The 18,187-nt window shown below is 47.3% G+C and overlaps 4 protein-coding genes across 4 annotated transcripts; 2 read left to right on the plus strand and 2 right to left on the minus strand.

Moving 5' to 3' along the window:
• Nucleotides 1-1,250: 1,250 nt before the first annotated feature.
• On the plus strand, nt 1,251-2,641 carry RhiXN_03127 (Zinc finger, CCHC-type; the record flags this gene model as incomplete). The annotated part of the gene is made up of 4 exons (XM_043322944.1): nt 1,251-1,708; nt 1,764-1,904; nt 1,958-2,199; nt 2,250-2,641. 4 exons carry the CDS (start codon nt 1,251-1,253, stop codon nt 2,639-2,641), a joined length of 1,233 nt encoding a protein of 410 aa, XP_043178440.1.
• A 404-nt stretch (nt 2,642-3,045) lies between these two features.
• RhiXN_03128 (Transposon Tf2-12 polyprotein) lies at nt 3,046-6,093 on the plus strand (the record flags this gene model as incomplete). The annotated part of the gene is made up of 5 exons (XM_043322945.1): nt 3,046-3,266; nt 3,321-3,414; nt 3,471-3,647; nt 3,713-4,384; nt 4,573-6,093. 5 exons carry the CDS (start codon nt 3,046-3,048, stop codon nt 6,091-6,093), a joined length of 2,685 nt encoding a protein of 894 aa, XP_043178441.1.
• Nucleotides 6,094-8,785: 2,692 nt separating this feature from the next.
• On the minus strand, nt 8,786-10,316 carry RhiXN_03129 (Retrotransposable element Tf2 protein; the record flags this gene model as incomplete). Its single annotated transcript, XM_043322946.1, has 2 exons — nt 8,786-9,635; nt 9,781-10,316. 2 exons carry the CDS (start codon nt 10,314-10,316, stop codon nt 8,786-8,788), a joined length of 1,386 nt encoding a protein of 461 aa, XP_043178442.1.
• A 39-nt stretch (nt 10,317-10,355) lies between these two features.
• Nucleotides 10,356-18,086, minus strand: RhiXN_03130 (Retrotransposable element Tf2 protein; the record flags this gene model as incomplete). The annotated part of the gene is made up of 15 exons (XM_043322947.1): nt 10,356-12,147; nt 12,222-13,692; nt 15,605-15,725; nt 15,787-15,825; nt 15,881-15,889; nt 15,949-16,100; nt 16,593-16,715; nt 16,772-17,123; nt 17,168-17,212; nt 17,275-17,424; nt 17,477-17,515; nt 17,571-17,579; nt 17,637-17,891; nt 17,938-17,988; nt 18,045-18,086. 15 exons carry the CDS (start codon nt 18,084-18,086, stop codon nt 10,356-10,358), a joined length of 4,650 nt encoding a protein of 1,549 aa, XP_043178443.1.
• Between the last annotated feature and the right edge of the window lie 101 nt (nt 18,087-18,187).

Here is an 18,187-nt window from a genome sequence, read left to right on the forward strand (position 1 = left end):
CTTCTCATGTATTTAAACCAGGTCAAGTCGCCGCTAAAACAGCAAGACTTGACCTCTTTGTCAATTCACCTTAGCTCTTATACACACCCTTAGCCCAGGCCCCTTGTTGGCCATTAGTGCTCATTACTTAAATTGTTAACCAGGCCGTTGTTGCCCTCTACCCACCTATCATAACCCCCGGGCCCTAGTCGCCCCTCTACCTGTCTCATAGTCCATTGGTGATAGTGCCACGGACTTTAAGCCCTCTTGAACCATAGGTCCAAGCTGAGTCGTGACACTAGGTCAAGTCTTTCTACTCGTACTCTTGTCAACAAACAAGACCTACGCTTGGATAAGCACCAACGCTTGAAAAGGCATCACATCGTAGCCCCTGTGTAATAGTCAAAGACAGGAATACGAGTGCCAGTAAAGCCGCGGGATAGCCCCTTGCTAGCAATCGTCCGCATACCAGGGTGTCCGCACCTTTAGCCATACGCTGTTAGTCAGCCAACCTTCCGCTTACTAAAACCCTGATTGTTAATCACGCTCGTACACAGCTGTTGATATCAATATAAGGATAGTCTAACGCTAGTAGGAAAGCAAACAGTTAGTATTGTAGCGCTATAAATCCGTTATTACCTATCTGATCGAGTACCAATTTATATTGGGAACGCATTCTAGTGTTTGATTTCTTAGACCTCATCCTATTTGCCATCTTTTGGCCTTACTCCGTCGTCACTCGCTACCTTTACCTCGAAAAAACTCTCAACAATATCGATCATATACTAGTGGGTCGTATCAATAATCTTGAAGAACACATCGCTTGCATTGAAGAACCCGGGCTACTCCAAACCATTGCCCATATCAAACATCACAAATCCTTTGCCGAGCGCCTCAACAACATCTACGAGGCTGATCTTCAAGAACAAAGAATCTTATCTCCAACCTTGAAGCTCACAATTGCGACTTAGCTCTCACTATCGAAGAACAAGAAAGGCTTATCGAGGAAAAAGATAGATTATTAGTTGAGAAAGAATTGGAACTGGATAATTTCCATTGTTCCATCCAAGACATTACTCAGGACGGAAAAGGGCGCATTTATCATTACAAAGAATATGAGTTTTTTGCAGTCTCATATGACAATGCCTGGCTTGGGCGTGATGGGAGAGACTAATTTGTCTTCTTCCCAAATCCAATTGGGGTGGTCTGCCCCATCTTCTTGAACTCATACTCCTGCTCCTGCGGTTGAACCGCCACATGTATATTCTCCTATGTCTTTTAGCCAGATGTCAGATTGTGAAGTACTTGATATGGTTGCTCAAAATATGATCATTTTAAAAAAAGAATTCTTGCAATTACAAGGCGCATACAAAGCACAACATGATCAAATAGCATTGTTAAGGGCAGAACTTGAAGAACATCGCAATCAATCGCGTAATCAACATATATTCTATTCCACCCAAATCCAAGGAGCGGCTGCTTCCATTCAAGCTGTGCAGGACCAACTACTCCACAATTCCACTACTCGTCCCACGGCCCCACCTCCACCTTCTGGCACGGCCACCTCCACCAATCCCCCACCCGCTCCTGCGTCTTCCAATTCGGATTTGAAATTTGCTAAACCCAATAAGTTCAGTGGCAAGAAAGAAGACGCCCTCAATTTCATTATTGCCTGCCAGGCCTATATAAGGGCAAAAGGAGCAAGTAGATCCCACAAGGAGAAAATATTGTGGGTAACGTCATATTTGAAGGTGCAGCAGAAGATTGGGTTCGCCCCTATAAAGAAAGGAAGGTTTTCAGGGGAGAAGCGGTCCATTATTGGAAGATATTGACGTATTCTGGGCAGAGTTCACTAAACATTATGTGGACACAAATCGTGATGAAAAATACCGCCAAAATGGAACAACTTGCGGCAGAAGGCTTCGGTACAAGAATACACCTGGGAATTTCAACAATACTCTGTTTCCCTGGGATATAGCGACGAAACCCTGCGCAATAAGTACTATGATGGCCTCCAAAACAATATTAAGGACATCATGCTGTCAACTATGTTCCAATGGCGCCGCGCTACTGCCCAACAAGTCTATGATAAGGCAGAAGAGATCGCAAACCATATCGAATCTACACGCTATCTCATCCTTCTGTCTCTACAGTCCGCGCCCCTGCCAATGCCGCCCCACTACCACTTCCATTCCCCCTTCCACCCGCACTCGTCTCAATGTGGGAGATAATGTTTATATGATTGACCAACCACCCGCGCGCCAAGAAAGGCGCTATTACTTCAATTGTTCGCAACTACCTCTGGCAATATGCCAAATGTTGTTGGAATGGAGAATCCAAGGACACCATGATCCCATTCCCCTCCCTAAAAAGGATGAGCGTCCTGCAGCAGCCGCCCCAGTTAAACCAATTGTTGCCCCTGTCCAGTGTTAGCCACAAGCAAGGGTCCAGGCCCCAGGATCTTGATGGAAGGGGTTTTGCAAATCTAACCTGCCATGTGTGCGGCGGAAAGGGCCATTTTGCACGCAACTGTCCCTCTAAGCCCATGTCTGGACATGTGGCTAATGTCAAATGGTCTTGGGAAAGGCCTAAAGAAGAAAATAGGATTGAAGTTGTCTCTGATGAGGAAGAGTCGGGAAAAGGAAAAGCCAAGGCCAACTAAGGAGTAAGGCACTTGGCTGTATGCTTGCGGATTTGCATTATGTAAACAATGATTTCGAAATACTCTCTTTATGTAATACATCTCAAATATATGCATCATTCTCTGCAAATCCGTGTGAGACTCCTAAAACCCAAAAATCAAGTTTTTTGGCTAAACCTTTTCAAGGAAAAGCCATGATCAACTCTGGGGCAACTTCTTGCTTCATCCACCCTCTTTTAGTAGAAACCTATCGGCTTCCAACCTATATACATCCAATTCCCAAGAAACTACGCGTTATTGATGGCCAAGAAATTGATTCTGGCCAAATCACTCATTTTACTCGGTTTAAATGTACCATTGGCAACCACACCAAAGAATTAGAGTGCCATATTTCCAATATTGGCAACCATCAATTAGTTTTAGGGATGTCGTGGTTAAAAAAGCACAATCCCCAAATATCATGGGAAAAACATACACTTGTTTTTAACTCGTTATATTGTTCCAATAATTGTCTGTCTGTACCCGCTGTCTTAGAACTCAAGGCAGTAGAAGAAATACCACTACCTTATCAAGAATTTTCCAAGGTCTTCTCTGAGGAGGAATCATCCAAACTGCCACCCCACCGGCCTTATGATATCGCCATTGAGTTACTCCCGAATGCGTGACCACGACATGGTCCCATATACAATTTAGGTCCAAGGGAGGATGCGGAACTTAAAGAAACCATTGAGAAACAACTCAAAGCAGGTTTAATCCGCCCGTCTAAATCCCCTATGGCCTCTCCTATATTATTTGTAAAAAAGAAAAATGGGAAGTTACGCATGTGTGTGGACTATCGGCGTCTGAACAGTATGACCAAGAAAACGTCTATCCCCTACCTTTGCCACAGAATCTCATCGAGAAATTGCAAGGTGCTAAGATCTTTAGCAAATTTGATCTCAAAGCAGGATACAACCTAGTCCGAATCAAAGAAGGCGATGAATGGAAAACCGCTTTCAAAACAAAATACGGACTATTTGAATATTTGGTCATGCCTTTTGGATTAACAAATGCACCAGCGGCTTTTCAAGACATGATGAATGAGATATTCAGGATCTTCTGGATGTCTACGTCATCATTTATTTGGATGACATTCTGGTATTCTCTTTGAACGAAAAGGATCACAAAGCTCATGTACGAGAAGTACTTAAAAGGTTACAAGACAATGATCTCTTCTGCAACATTGAAAAATGTCATTTCCACGTCAAGAAAATCGATTACTTAGGGTTTATTATATCCGAATTTGGCATAGAAGTGGATCAGTCTAAAGTTACAGACGCCATGAACTGGTCAACACCTAAGAATGTCAAGAACATCCAAGAATTCTTAGGATTCGTAAACTTTTATAGACAATTTATTCCTAATTTTGGCAACATGGCACGACCTCTGTACAACCTGCTCAAAAAAGATAGTACTTGGAAATGGGAACAGGCGGAACAACAATCCTTTGATGGTCTGAAGAAATGTCTTACATCAGCACCTCTGCTTCTGCAACCAGACACCACAAAACAATTTTATGTGGAATGTGACGCCTTGGATTATGCCACTGGAGCGATACTATCTCAACGTAATCTAGAAGGGAAATTAGCCCCTGTAGCCTATTTATCTAAATCCCTATCCCCAGCTGAAAAGAACTACGATATCTTTGACAAGGAATTACTGGCAGTTATCAGGGCATTTAAAGAATGGCGCCACCTACTGGAAGGATCAGAATTACCAGTCCAAGTTCTAACGGATCATAAGAACTTGGAATACTTCTCCACATCACAATCCTTGAATAAACGACAGATTTGATGGGCAAATTTCCTAGTGGACTATAATTTCCAGATCATTTACAGGCCTGGGGTACAGAATAAAAAGGCCAATATCCTTTCGCGGCGCTACAATTTGGTATCCCTTGAAGGGGGGTAGAGAACCAAGTTCTCCTGAAACCGGAACTTTTCATTGCATCAATCACCCCGGATCAGGAAATCAATGATTTAATTGGCGAAGCTATTTACAAGGATGACCGTCTAAAAGAGATTCTGCTCAAACTCCAGAACAAGGAAAAGGTCTTGGATTGGGAATTAAGAGAAGGACTACTATGGTATCAAGGAAAAATCTTTGTACCAAAAGACAATACCATTAGGAACCTTATCCTAGAATCTAGGCATGACGCCTTGGCGGCGGGACACCCAGGACAAGCCAGGACATTAGAACTTATTTCCAGAAGTTATTACTGGCCATCGCTGAAAAAGTTTGTCAACTCTTATGTCAGCCACTGCGAAACCTGTATCAGGTCCAAACCAACAAATCAAGTACCTGTAGGGCTGCTAAAGCCATTGCAAATTCCTGAACGCCCCTGGGAAGATATAGCTTATGACATGATTGTGGGATTACCGGTTTCAGAAGGCTTTGATGCTATCCTAACCGTGATTGATCGATTTTCAAAAATGGTCCATTTTATTCCTACCCAATCCACAGCGTCGGCTATTGACATTGCCAACTTATTTGTCACATACATCTGGAAGTTACATGGCCTCCCCAGGAGTACCGTTTCAGATAGAGGTCCTACATTTAATGCCAAGTTTATTCGTCATCTATATAAAAGGCTAGACATCAAGCCTACATATTCTACAGCCTACCATCCTCAAACAGATGGTCAAACAGAACAAATACAACGAGAGGCCAAGATCTTTATACGTATGTTTGGAAATCATCGTCAATCAGACTGGGTATCACTATTGCCATTGGCCGAATTTGCCTTGAACAATTTGAAACAGACTTCCACAGGCAAATCCCCCTTCCAAATATGTTACGGCTATAATCCAAGATTTACAGTTGGCCAAAAGTCAGACGAGTCAGTCCCTAATGCAGACAAACATGCAGAATTCTTAGAAAAGGGCTATGATGAAGTCAAGGCAACGTTATCAATATCCCAAGAAAGGATGAAACACTTCTACGATCAACGTCACAGAGAAGAAGAAGAAATTCAAGTAGGGAACAAAGTTTGGCTAAGTCATCAGAATATATCCACCGATAGACCATCCATCAAGCTTAGCCACAAAAAGCTAGGTCCCTACTTGGTAATTGAAAAAATTGGATCGCATGCGTACAAATTACAACTACCTCATACCATGCGCATACATCCAGTCTTTCACATTAATCTTCTGACAAAATTCCATCCTGACCCTCATGGACGCGACCCTCCTCAACCTGCACCTATTATTACAAAAGAAGGCGAGGAAGAATATGAAGTTGAAAGAATCCTGGACAGCAAATGGAAAGGGCGTGGCAAATCAAAGAAACTCTGGTATTTAGTTAAGTGGAAGGGATACGACAAAGGAAGCAACTCGTGGGAACCAGTGGATAATGTGGGTAACGCTCAAGAAGCCATAGAAGAATTCCACATGGAACATCCTGATGCAGTTAGTGTCATAAACAGAGGAAAATAGAACTAGCCGGAATTGAACCAGCTTGACCACTAAGCCATAGAGCCCTATTATTCCTCTGCTGACAACCCATGATTACACCTGCTACCCCCCAAATTTGGGCTTGGGCCAGCATGCAACCACTTGTACTGGTCATGTGACCGTGTCCAGGACAGTTAGAGCTTGAAGAGGGGGTAATGTCATGACCATCATTGGCATGACATGATTTTTTACTATTTTTTCTACCTTTTTTCCGAGATAGTTTCCTTTTTTGGTATATATTTATGACTCATCAAGATCACATGACATATTTGATATATGATGTGAAATTGTAAATGACTCACTGTTTTGTATTGTTGTTTTTGATGTGGCTCTTCTCATGTATTTAAACCAGGTCAAGTCGCCGCTAAAACAGCAAGACTTGACCTCTTTGTCAATTCACCTTAGCTCTTATACACACCCTTAGCCCAGGCCCCTTGTTGGCCATTAGTGCTCATTACTTAAATTGTTAACCAGGCCGTTGTTGCCCTCTACCCACCTATCATAACCCCCGGGCCCTAGTCGCCCTCTACCTGTCTCATAGTCCATTGGTGATAGTGCCACGGACTTTAAGCCCTCTTGAACCATAGGTCCGAGCTGAGTCGTGACACCTTTAAGGGGGGGGCAATGTTACAAACCCCTAAGTTACACTATTGGAATCTCCTCTTTTTTCTAATATTTTTACTATTTTTTACGGACTCTATATCTGTTGTTTTTCAATCACGTGATCTTGGCGCTTATTATGCCGAGAGGCCGCGCCGAGATGCCGTGCCAAGGGCGCCAAGGGGAAATCCACGCTTCTGCGCAGCCTGCAGCACACTTCTCATTTGTTATACGTACTTCCTTTCACACGCGCACAGACCATGTAAATAGTGCGCCTCTGTCTATATATACAGCAGGGAAATTGCTTGGAACCACCAAGTTGATTTTACCTTGTCTCATATTCATTGAGGAGGATTAGTCAGCCAGCTAAGTAGCCGGCCCCCAGTAGTACTTAGACGCTCACCACCCCTTCTTAACTCACCACACCTCCAGGCCTACGGCCCCCTTGCATTAATTAGCAGTAGCAGTCCGCCTTAAGCGGAAGTAGTATAGCCTTAGTAGTTAGATTACATACGTATTGCTTGTAGTAGTACGGCCTTAAGCGCCCACTCCACCAGCGTGTGCCCACCTTACAGTGGTGCACGACAAGCGCTAAACCTTTGTCTCAACCAACCTAGCATTGGACAGTCCTTTCAACCAATCAGCAGCCGTGAGCGGGCGTGATGTGGAGCAGGTTTTCTGCAAGCGGGTGGATTGACTGTCTAAGGTTGCAGGTAGAGGGTGCAGTGACCGGGGGTATGCAGACAATTAAGACCTGTCTGCCTTGTAGTAATTTGGTACTAGGTGGGACCGACGCTGGTTTGATTATTAACAGCAAAAGGCGAGTCCGATCACCTGATTTCCCTCGTACTAGTACAGGAGGCTCTCTCGTTTGTTGGATCTAAGTGGTTGGGTACAGAACGGTTTGCAACCAACGTAAGGTCAATTACCTAGTGTCCTAGACGTCTGTAAGGACGTTGAGGAAGGGGGGCGCTTGCGGCCGGATGTATCTAAGTGGGAAACTGCGTAAGGCAGCGGCAAGCTATCCTACGACAACGACCAGCTATACTACGGTGACCAAGGCCGTAAGGGCAATGACCAGCTATGTAACTACAACAAGGAGGCCGCTTAAGGCGGTGTGTACTGAGTGACTAAGTAGGTTACTGGGCTTAAGGCCCTTGTACAGTGGTGGGATGCAACAAGAGGTAATTGACCTGGGTGTTACCATGGTTGGTTGGCCTCCTTATATATTACAGAGGTGAACTAATTACAAATATACTATATGCAATACCATGACCAATAAGAACCCCGCTCCGCAGTTGGCCTTACTCATGCGTACGTGTCACTGACGTGTCATGATGACGTCATAGGTGGAGGTGGCTACGTATGCTGAGATAAGCGCGGATGGGGACGTGGCTTGGCGCTTAGTGTATGATATAAGCGCCGAAGTCACGTGATTGAAAATGTTGTCTGTTTATCTTTGTTTAAATTCGAGAAATTGGGAATAAATTCCCTGGTATTTGTCCTAGACGTCCGTAGGGTCGTCTAGGTAGCGGGCGCTTGTGGCCGTATAGGACTAAGTGAGAACCGCTTAAGGCGGTGAGGAGGCTACCTACGACGACTAACTATCTAAGTACAATGACCAAAGCCCTAATGGCAATGGCAAGCTATGTATCTACGATGAGGAAGTCGCTTAAGGCGACAAGTACAGGTGGGGGGACTAAGTAATTGCTGGCCTAAGGCCTCGTACAGTTGGGGGATGCGACAAGAGGTAATTGACCTGGGTGTTACCATGGTCGGTTGGCCTCCTTATATATTCTACAGAGTGACTAATTACAAATACATCATATCAATATAGAATCCAATAAGAACCCCGCTCCGCAGTCGGCCTTACTCATGCATACGTGTCACTGACGTGTCATAGTGATGTCATCAGGTGGAGGTGGCTACGTATGCTGAGATAAGCGCGGAAGGGGACGTGGCTCGGCGCTTAGCGTGTGATATAAGCGCCGAGGTCACGTGATCGAAAATGTTGTCCGTTTGCCTTTGTTTAAATCCGAGAAAATGGGAATAAATTCCCTGGTATTGAGTGTGTCTACGACACTGCCCCCCCTCTAAGGGCCTTGGCAGCGCCAAGGGCCTTCTTTTTCATTTCTTTTTTGTATTTTTCTAAAATTTTTTTGGCGTTTCTCAGGTTTTCTCGTGGCTCCCATGTGTTTTCTTCGGACCCATAACCCTTCCATTTGACTTGGAAGAACCATTTTCCGTCTCGTTCCTCAGCATCCGTGATTCCTTCCACTTCGTATTCTTCTTCCCCGTCCACGGTGACCGGTGGAGGGCGGTTTTTGAAGTTGCGCTTCTTGTCCCTTTTGACCTTTGACAGAAGCCCCACGTAGAAAACATTGTGGATTCTCATTGTTGATGGGAGTTCCAACCGGTATGCTTGGTCTGAGATCTTCTCGGTTACTTTGAAGGGACCTAGGCGTTGTTCGGATAGCTTAGGACTCAGGGTCCTTAGCTTTATGTTTTTGGCGTCTAGCCAGGCCTCTTCACCAATCTCAAATTCTAATGGTTCTCCCGTTTCTCCCGCAGTCATTCGAGTTTTGGATTGTTGGAGTGCAGCTTTGATTTCCCGCCATTGTGCTTCCATTTGAGTGGCCATATTGTCGGCTTCCGGGACATTGGTTGGGACGTTACTTGGGGTAAGTGATGGTTCCCATCCATACAGTGCTTTGAACGGGGATTTGCCGGTGCTACTATGTACTGCGTTATTGTAGGCAAATTCCGCCATGGGTAACCATTTGACCCAGTCCTTCTGGTTGATTCCTGAGTAGGCCCGCAAAAAGTGCTCAACTGTGGGGTTCACATGTTCTGTCTGTCCATCGCTTTGGGGGTGGTATGCCAAGGAAAAGTGGGGGTCTATTCCTAGGCGCTGGTACAACGCCCTAAGGAATTTGTTATTGAAAACCCTTCCACGATCCGATACTGTTTTTCTCGGGCATTCCGTAGCGTTTCCAGACGTGTTGTAGGAATAGCTCCGCTAGTGCCGGTGCCTTGAGCTTCTTGGAACATTCCACCAGGATGACGTACTTTGTGAAGCTGTCTACAATGACTAGGATGGAGTCACTGTTACCGTCCTTTGGTAAGTCAACAATCATGTCGTAGGAGATATGTTGCCATGGCCTAGTGGGAAGCTCGAGGGGTTGAGGAGGGATCGAGGAGTACCTTGGCTTCCGTATCCGTTGGCAGGTCTCACAGGAATCTACGTGCCAATAAGTGTCGGCCCAGATGCCTGGCCAGTAATAGGCGCGTGAGATTAGCTCCAGGGTCCTTTGTCTTCCTGGGTGGCCTGACAGCGGGCTATCATGGTAGATACGCAGGAGGTCCGTCCGCAAGGTCCCAACATCTGGTACCACAATCCTCCCCTGGTAGAACAACAGGCCAGCTTCCATTTCGTAGTCCTTGAACGCCCGTTTGATGGAAGGGGGCGCCTTGGATTCGTTCTGGAGGAATTGGAGGATTTCCTCCAGTGATTCATCCTGGTCCAGGGATGCTTCGATCTGGCGCTGTAGTTCCTTCTCAGGGATTACCAAGGCAACGTTGGCAAATATAGGTTCTGGCAGCATGGACTGGGGTTCCGGTGGAATATCGGCATGGTCTGATTGTCATGACAGGGCGTCTGGCTTCCCTGACTGTTTCCCGGGCCTATATACAATTTGGAAGTTGTAGCCTGCCAGGAGGAGATGCCATTGTGCATGGCGGCGGTTGAAGGTCCAAGATTCCTTCCAGTATTCCAAGTTACGGTGATTGGTGAATACGGTGATGGGATGTAGGGTCCCCTCCAAAAATATGCGCCAATACTCAAAGGAGCGAATGATCGCTAGGAGCTCCTTATCGTGTGTATCGTAGTTTTGCTCGGCTCCTTTGAATGATTCGGAAAGGAAACCAAGGGGGTGTAGGCAACCGTCTTCCTGCCGTTGACTGAGTATAGAACCAAGGGCCGCGCCGGATGCATCCGTCTCCAGGAAGTAGGGTTTGGTAGGATTGGCATGGCAGAGGACAGGGGCGTTGGTGATCGCGTCCTTCAAACCTTGGAAGGCTTCCTGTTCCTTTGCATCCCATTTCCAAGGGGTGTCCTTCTTGACCAGGTTATGTAATGGCCTGGCCATGTGGCTGAAATTGGCGACAAACCGGCGGAGGAAATTTGCAAACCCCAAGAATGACTGAACTTCCTTGACCTTGGTGGGCGTAGGCCACTCTTGTACCGCCTGGATTTTGAGCCTATCCAGGCTAAAACCTTTGTCTGACACAATGATCCCTAGGTATTCTACAGATGTGACGTGGAAGGTACACTTTGATGCCTTGCAAAACAATTGGTTATCCATCAGGCGCTGTAGAACTTCATGTACGTGCTGTGTGTGGGAAGCGTCATCCTTAGAGTAGATCAGGATGTCATCGAGATAGATGATGACGCATACATCAAGCAGGTCTTTGAACAGTTCGTTCATGAAGTGTTGGAAGGCAGCGGGAGCGTTAGTTAGGCCAAATGTCATTACTAGGGACTCGTACAACCCATACTTGGTACGGAAAGCAGTTTTCCACTCGTCACCTTCTTTGACACGGACATTGTTGTAACCCCATCTTAGGTCTAGTTTAGTGAAAATCTTGGCACCACGGAGCTGGGCCATGAGGTCATCTGGACGGGGCAGTGGGTACACATTTTTCTTTGTCCGATTGTTGAGGCAACGGTAGTCAACTACTAAGTGGCGGGAACCATCCTTTTTTGGGACAAACATGACGGGGGAACTAATAGGGGATTTGCTGGGTCTAATCTTGCCCGCTTTGAGCTCGTCCCTGAGCCAATCCCTGAGTGTGGCGGATTTGGCGTCGGTCATGCTATAGAGAGGCGAGTTCAGGGGTCCTTCTTCCGTCAGTTCAATCCCAATATCATAGTGCCGGTGGGGGGGAAGCTTATTGAATTCTTCTTCCCCGAATACCTTAGCATATTGATGGTACTCAGGGGGTACTCCTTCAAGAGGGTTCTTGTCAGCTTCTTCCTCCTCGGCGATGGCCACATGTTCTGGTGGAGTATGCGGGAAGGAGAGGGTGCGCGTATTCCAATCTATTTCCGGGTTGTGGGCATCCAACCATTTCAATCCTAAGATGGCGGCGTGAGACCCTGTGTTGCAAATGAGGAATGTCTCAGTCATGCGTTTGCCATCAAAGGAGAAGGTTAGGTTAGCCTTCTTCCAGATTTTGCCAGCCTGGGGGCTCGACCCATTGAGCATAGTGACGGTGCGGGGTAGTGGTAGATCTATGAGGGGTAGGCGTAATGCCTCGGCGGTACGGGGGTGGAGAAATGATGATGTGGCGCCTGAGTCTATCAGGACTTCTAGTGTTTCCGCTTGCTTCTCTGGCTTAATTGAAATCGTAAAAAGGGGAGAGATTCTATTGTTACTATTTGATATGTTACAGATTTCAACAAGCCCAGAGTCCTTGGGGTCCTTGCGCGCGGCAGCAGGTACCCTTACTCTTTTCCCGATTGGTACTTGGAGTCTTCGCCAACCTTGGCGGCTTCTTTGGCCTTCCCTTTGTCCTCAATAGGGGTAGCCTTCCATCCCGTGCGGCATTCCGCGAACTTGTGGCCCATTTTGCCGCATTTGATGCAGGCGCCAGCGGCGCGGCGGCGATTTCGTTCCTCTTCCGATACAAAGTTTGGATTGTCAGAGAGCTTCTTAGAACCGGTGCTTGGCTGGCCGGTACTCGTCCCCCTTGCGGGGTTAGTTGGTCTGCTAGACTTACTATCCTTTGGCGGATGGCTAGCACGCTCCTCTCGGAGGGCGTTATTGATGACAAGTGCTGCGTTTTGCAGCTCTAAGAGGGTACGGGGGCGGTGCTCACGGGTTGCGATTTGCCGGCTGACCTCCCAGTGGAGGCCACGGGCAAACTGGCCTCGGAGGGCCGCGTCGTTCCAGTCCAGTTCCATTGCTAGGGTTCTGAACTTTGTAATATAATCCGCGCATGTGCCGGATTGGGTAAGGGAGGTTATTTTCCGCTCGGCGGCCCTTGTGGCATCAGGGTCGCCAAACGCTGCCAGGAACTCCAGTTTGAAACCTTCGACCGTTTGGATGATGGCTTGGTGTGACCCGAGCTGGTCGAGGTGCGGATGGGCCCATGCTCCCGCAGAATCCTTCATGTTCATGAGAAGGAATGATAAGACCTCTTGGTCCGTGGGAAACATGCGGGAATTCAATTGGGTCCATGCCAACATCCTGGTGAGCCATTGTTTGGCTTCACTCCCAATCTTGCCTGTATAGGCATCTGGGTGGTCTACTTTGACCGGGGTAGGATAGGCGGCGACTGGAGCCGGAGGTGGAGGGGCAGATGTCCCGATCGGGGATTGGAGAGCCGGAGATGGAGGGGGAGATGGGACTCGCGGGGGTACTCCTCGTATGGGAGTGGGCTGGGCAAAGACGGGGAGCCCCTTGGACAATTCGGGCCAGAATGAGACCCAACTAGTCGATCCAATAGGGTCGACTTTTGGTAGGGGGCGTGGCGTTGCTTCCACGGCCGGGGGTTTTGTGTCTTCTGGGGTCCTGGGCCCGTGGAGCTGGAGGCTTCTAAGCCCATCCTTGACAGTATCGACGGCTTGAGAGATGTTCTCAAGGTTGGTGCGGGCCTCGACTCCCGCTTCTCGGACTTCTTCCACCTTTTGTTCGAGGTTCTCAACTTGGCCGAGGAGGCCAAGGAGGAGACTTGTGATTTGCTCGAGGGATACTTCCCCAAGTTCGACATAGGGGGCTGTCGGAAGGTGGGGTCCCAACTCCCCTTGATTGATTGGGGAGCGGGTTTGAGAGGCTGGCCGGGAACGGGTTGCCATGGTATGTGTTGGCGGGTAGGAGCGGCCAGCGTGGGAAGATGCCCGGGACGAGGAGCAAGTGGGAGTGCGCGAGGTAATGATGGGCGAGTGAAGGGGAGTGGAGGCTGTGTAGCCAGGGGTGCCTATATCAGGACTTATGAGTGCTTTACTACTCGAACGCTAAGCCTTTGTCTCAACCAACCTAGCGTTGGACAGTCCTTTCAACCAATCAACAGCCGTAGGCGGGCGTGATGTGGAGCAGGGTTTCTGCAAGCGGGTGGATCAACTGTCTAAGGCCGCAGGTAGAGGGTGCAGCAACCTGTGGTATGCGGGCAATAGGAGTATTCAGCCTTATAGCAATTTCCTACTACGTGGGGGTGGGGGAATTTTGATTATTCTTTCCCGCAAGGTGGCCCCGATCACGTGATTTTGGTCGTGCTAGTACTGGTACTCTTCTCGGTGGCTGGGGCTTAATGGTGGGTACAAAACGGTTTGCAACCAACGTAAGGTCGATTACCTAGTGTCCTAGACGTCCGTAGGGGTCGTCTAGGTAGCGGGCGCTTGTGGCCGTATAGGACTAAGTGAGAACCGCTTAAGGCGGTGAGGAGGCTACCTACGACGACTAACTATCTAAGTACAATGACCAAAGCCCTAATGGCAATGGCAAGTTATGTATCTACAATGAGGAAGTTGCTTAAGGCAACGAGTACAGGTGGGGGGACTAAGTAATTGCTGGCCTAAGGCCTCGTACAGTTGGGGGATGCGACAAGAGGTAATCGACCTGGGTGTTACCATGGTCGGTTGGCCTCCTTATATATTCTACAGAGTGACTAATTACAAATACATCATATCAAATATAGAATCCAATAAGAACCCCGCTCTGCAGTTGGCCTTACTCATGCATACGTGTCACTGACGTGTCATAGTGATGTCATCAGGTGGAGGTGGCTACGTATGCTGAGATAAGCGCGGAAGGGGACGTGGCTCGGCGCTTAGCGTGTGATATAAGCGCCGAGGTCACGTGATCGAAAATGTTGTCCGTTTGCCTTTGTTTAAATCCGAGAAAATGGGAATAAATTCCCTGGTATCGAGTGTGTCTACGACAGTATTGATTGTGTCTACAACACCAAATACTAAAATTCATATCCAAATTATTCAGTTTTGCATGTCATTTTGGGTGCATGCGTGCAGTTGCAGGTACAATTTGAAAATGCTCAAAAAGAATGAGCCAGCCCAAAAATTTCGCTCACGCGTATCTCCACGAGGAGACTTAGTTTTGATCTAAAATTTTGTATATATGTTCTATACTACTGTATCTACAAAATTTACTATTACATCGTAAACGAATTCTCAATCGTGCGGGTGACGCGTGAGCGTCATTGATTTGAGCTCACGTGGCTCAATCTTTTTGGGCGCAAGTGTATATCATTCCTGCAAGGCCTCCGAAGCGTGACATGTATTTCCCTAAACAGACCATTAGCCGATTTTTTCACAAATAGATATGGAGCTACCAACCTTTGGTGAGACGAAGACGTTTAACATACCTCCTAGCGGCGTTGTCTTTAGAAACGGCCGCGCCATTGATAGTGTATCTTGCCAACTAACCGGTTGAATAGCACAAAGACGCCAGTGCGCTAATAATGCCAATCGCAAACATGGATAGCGCGAAGCCACGCAGGTTACGATTCGTCACACTAATGTTATGACCGAATACTACAAATATCGTTCCGGTACTTGCTGTGCAATTTTCTCTGTCTGAAGGGATACCAAAAGTCGACGGGTCTTTCCATACCTGCAACCCCCAATAACACCAGAATATGGTGAATAGGAAGCTGCAGATGCTGATTGAAAGTTCAAGTTGTCTCATCTGTAGGCAATCAGCCAGCGAAATATGGCTTGAACAAATAAACATACGTAGGTACTATTGATGGTGACAAAGGCAGTCATGATAGTCGTAAGCTATATATATGCGGTAGATATATGGGTCAGTGCCTGACAAATAATCACCGCCATGCGCATGACTTGCCATGGCTACTATTAACGCGTCGAACAAACTCAATCCACGCGTCTTCGTTTCGATGAGCGATGCAATAATCAAGCTGGTTGACACGATGTACGCGTTTCGTGCTGTGCTGTGAAATGCCTTCTCATGGTATGGTATGAACGAAGCCACGGCCTGTATGCATTTAGTCAAGAAATGAATCCCCACCGGCCCTTGTAGATCGCCTACTACCCACCATAGTAAGAAGAGTTTGGGAGTAAAGTGCAATCCGGACCTATGTAGTGATATGAGTCAAAGTATTAATTATGGATGCGCTGAAATGAACGCACCCCCTTTCCCTACGATTGTCAGCTGGTTAGCCTGACGTCTTATACCCGAGATGAAATACGGTACTTACAGAGATATCAGCATTAGGCGTGATGACCGTACAAAAATCAGGTCCAAGCTCGGAAGGGCAGCTGGACATGCTCATGTCCTTTGGCTCGTAGGGCGCGTGGGTAGTGTTCAAAAGACGCGCGAAGGTCATCTTCAGTCTATATAGCTCTCGCCCTGTAAATTTGTTATAAGGATAAAGGATGGGCACCGGGATGCCAAGCATCACGGGAAAATCGGCTATCAAGAATACAGGCAGCGTCGGATAGCGTGTGGTGTGCCTATTATGTCTGGGCCGATCGCTTCCCAAAAAGGCACATGCTAACTTCTTGGAGACGTGGCCAAGCCCCAAAGGAGATAATTCGTCTCTATGGGAGACCAATCAGGACTTCCAAAGTGCAGTGAAGTTTAAATATTTTTTGTTCAGTTGAGAGTGAATTTGTGGTATAATGTAAACAAAGCAGATGAGGTAAACATGTTAAACACAGCTACAGACAAGAAACCAGATACAGAAGAAAACCTCGTCAATCAACTTCAGCTAAGCCACATCGCCATTCGCTCGTGCTCGTTCCGCCTTTCTGTAATTTATCTCTTCTTTAAAATACGTAAAACAATCCATGAGCTGCTGGCCTAACATAATCAATGCAAGAGTTTGACTGTAAGTCCAACCATTGACTTGTTTGGACACGTCCGGGTTGCGCTGGACGATTTGTTCTGTTGTAACGATCATGTAGATCATTCCAACCGTGCCCCCAAACCGGGTCATATGCTGCCCTTTGCCACCCGAGCGAGCTGCGTGGGTATTGTTAGCCTTAAGCACCCAGGCGAACAATGTAGACAATACGCACCCCTTCGGTGGCGAAGTTCTCTAGCATATCGTGCAGCAGCATTTTCCTTAGCTGTCCTTGCAGTACCAACAATATATCGGAGTGACCAGGTTATGCACTGCCAGAGCGCTGCCAGAGCAGAGATCGACCCGATTGCGAAAATGAACATGGCGAACCCACGCAGACCGCTGTTTGTTACGCTGACGTTGTGACCGAATACGACGAACACGGTGTCGATGCTAGCATTACAGTTCTCCTCACCCTCGGGAATCCCGAAGGTTTTGGGATCGTTCCATACTTGCAGACCCCAGTAGACCCAGAAGGTAGTGAACAGAAAACTGGAGATATTGATGGACAGGCCCAGAGTGCGAATCTGTGGAGGATGAGCCCAGGTCTGATACGCTGTAAATTACTTACATAGGCTGTGTTCACCGTGACGAACGCTGTCATAATAGTCGTAAGCTACAAGAGCAAAATATCTGAGTGAGTCTGGGACCAGTGAGTCGAAAGCTAGCTTTACTTACCATTGTCACAATCAAAGCGTCAAATAGACTAAGTTCATGAGTCTTTAGCTCGATTAGAGAAGCGATCATCAAGCTTGTCGACACTACATAGCAGTTTCGCGATGTATCCCGAAATGCTTTTTCATGGTATGGTAAGATTGAGGCAATGATCTGTGGTCCGGGGTCAGATTCGGTTGGAAATAGACGGGAGCAATTGGCCTACCATGCTCATGATTGTTTGCGCATAGATTGCAACTCGGACCTATTTCCTCGGTCTGAGATTAAAACGGATGTAAAAACCCTCCAAACAGACTTACACCTATGCCCTAGGTAGCGGTAAGTCAGTATGCATCCTAAGTTCTCGGCTAGGCTGTCGTGCTTACTGATATATCGGGGTTGGACACGATTACTTTGCAGAAATTGAGTTGATCTTCTTCGGGACAACTATCCATACTGATGTGGGTGTATTCAAGGTCGTAAGAGTCGTCGTTAGAGGAGGAGGAGGAGGAGGTGGTGGTGGTGGGTATAGGGAATAAGCGAGAGAAATGCCTTAAAGGAGCCTCGCTATGCCCATCAAACTTATAAATGGAGGGGTGGCGGTCGGTGCCTCCAACAGCACCGTTCGATTCGAAAGGTCCCTCGTGTGTGAATTAGCGCCCAGGCATCGCCTCCTTTGTCTTTGACGTGTGTGCCCAGTATGGGATATCTGGACTGGTTGTGGCTCAGATCGAGGTCCTGCGAGTCTTCAATGAGCCTTCAACCAAGTGAGATCGCGACTTCGTTGCTATGACATGTAGGATAGCGTTGATGTCCGGAAGCCTCGGCGGGGCCATAGCGGTCCCTCGTAAATTGTAGTAGTTGCTAAAACTTCAAGCTAGACGGGTAGTTCATAACCGGCCCGGAAGCCCCAGTGCAGAACCAGGCTCTGTCCAAT

This window comes from Rhizoctonia solani, chromosome 3 (genome assembly GCF_016906535.1).
Source record: "Rhizoctonia solani chromosome 3, complete sequence".
Lineage (NCBI taxonomy): Eukaryota > Fungi > Basidiomycota > Agaricomycetes > Cantharellales > Ceratobasidiaceae > Rhizoctonia > Rhizoctonia solani.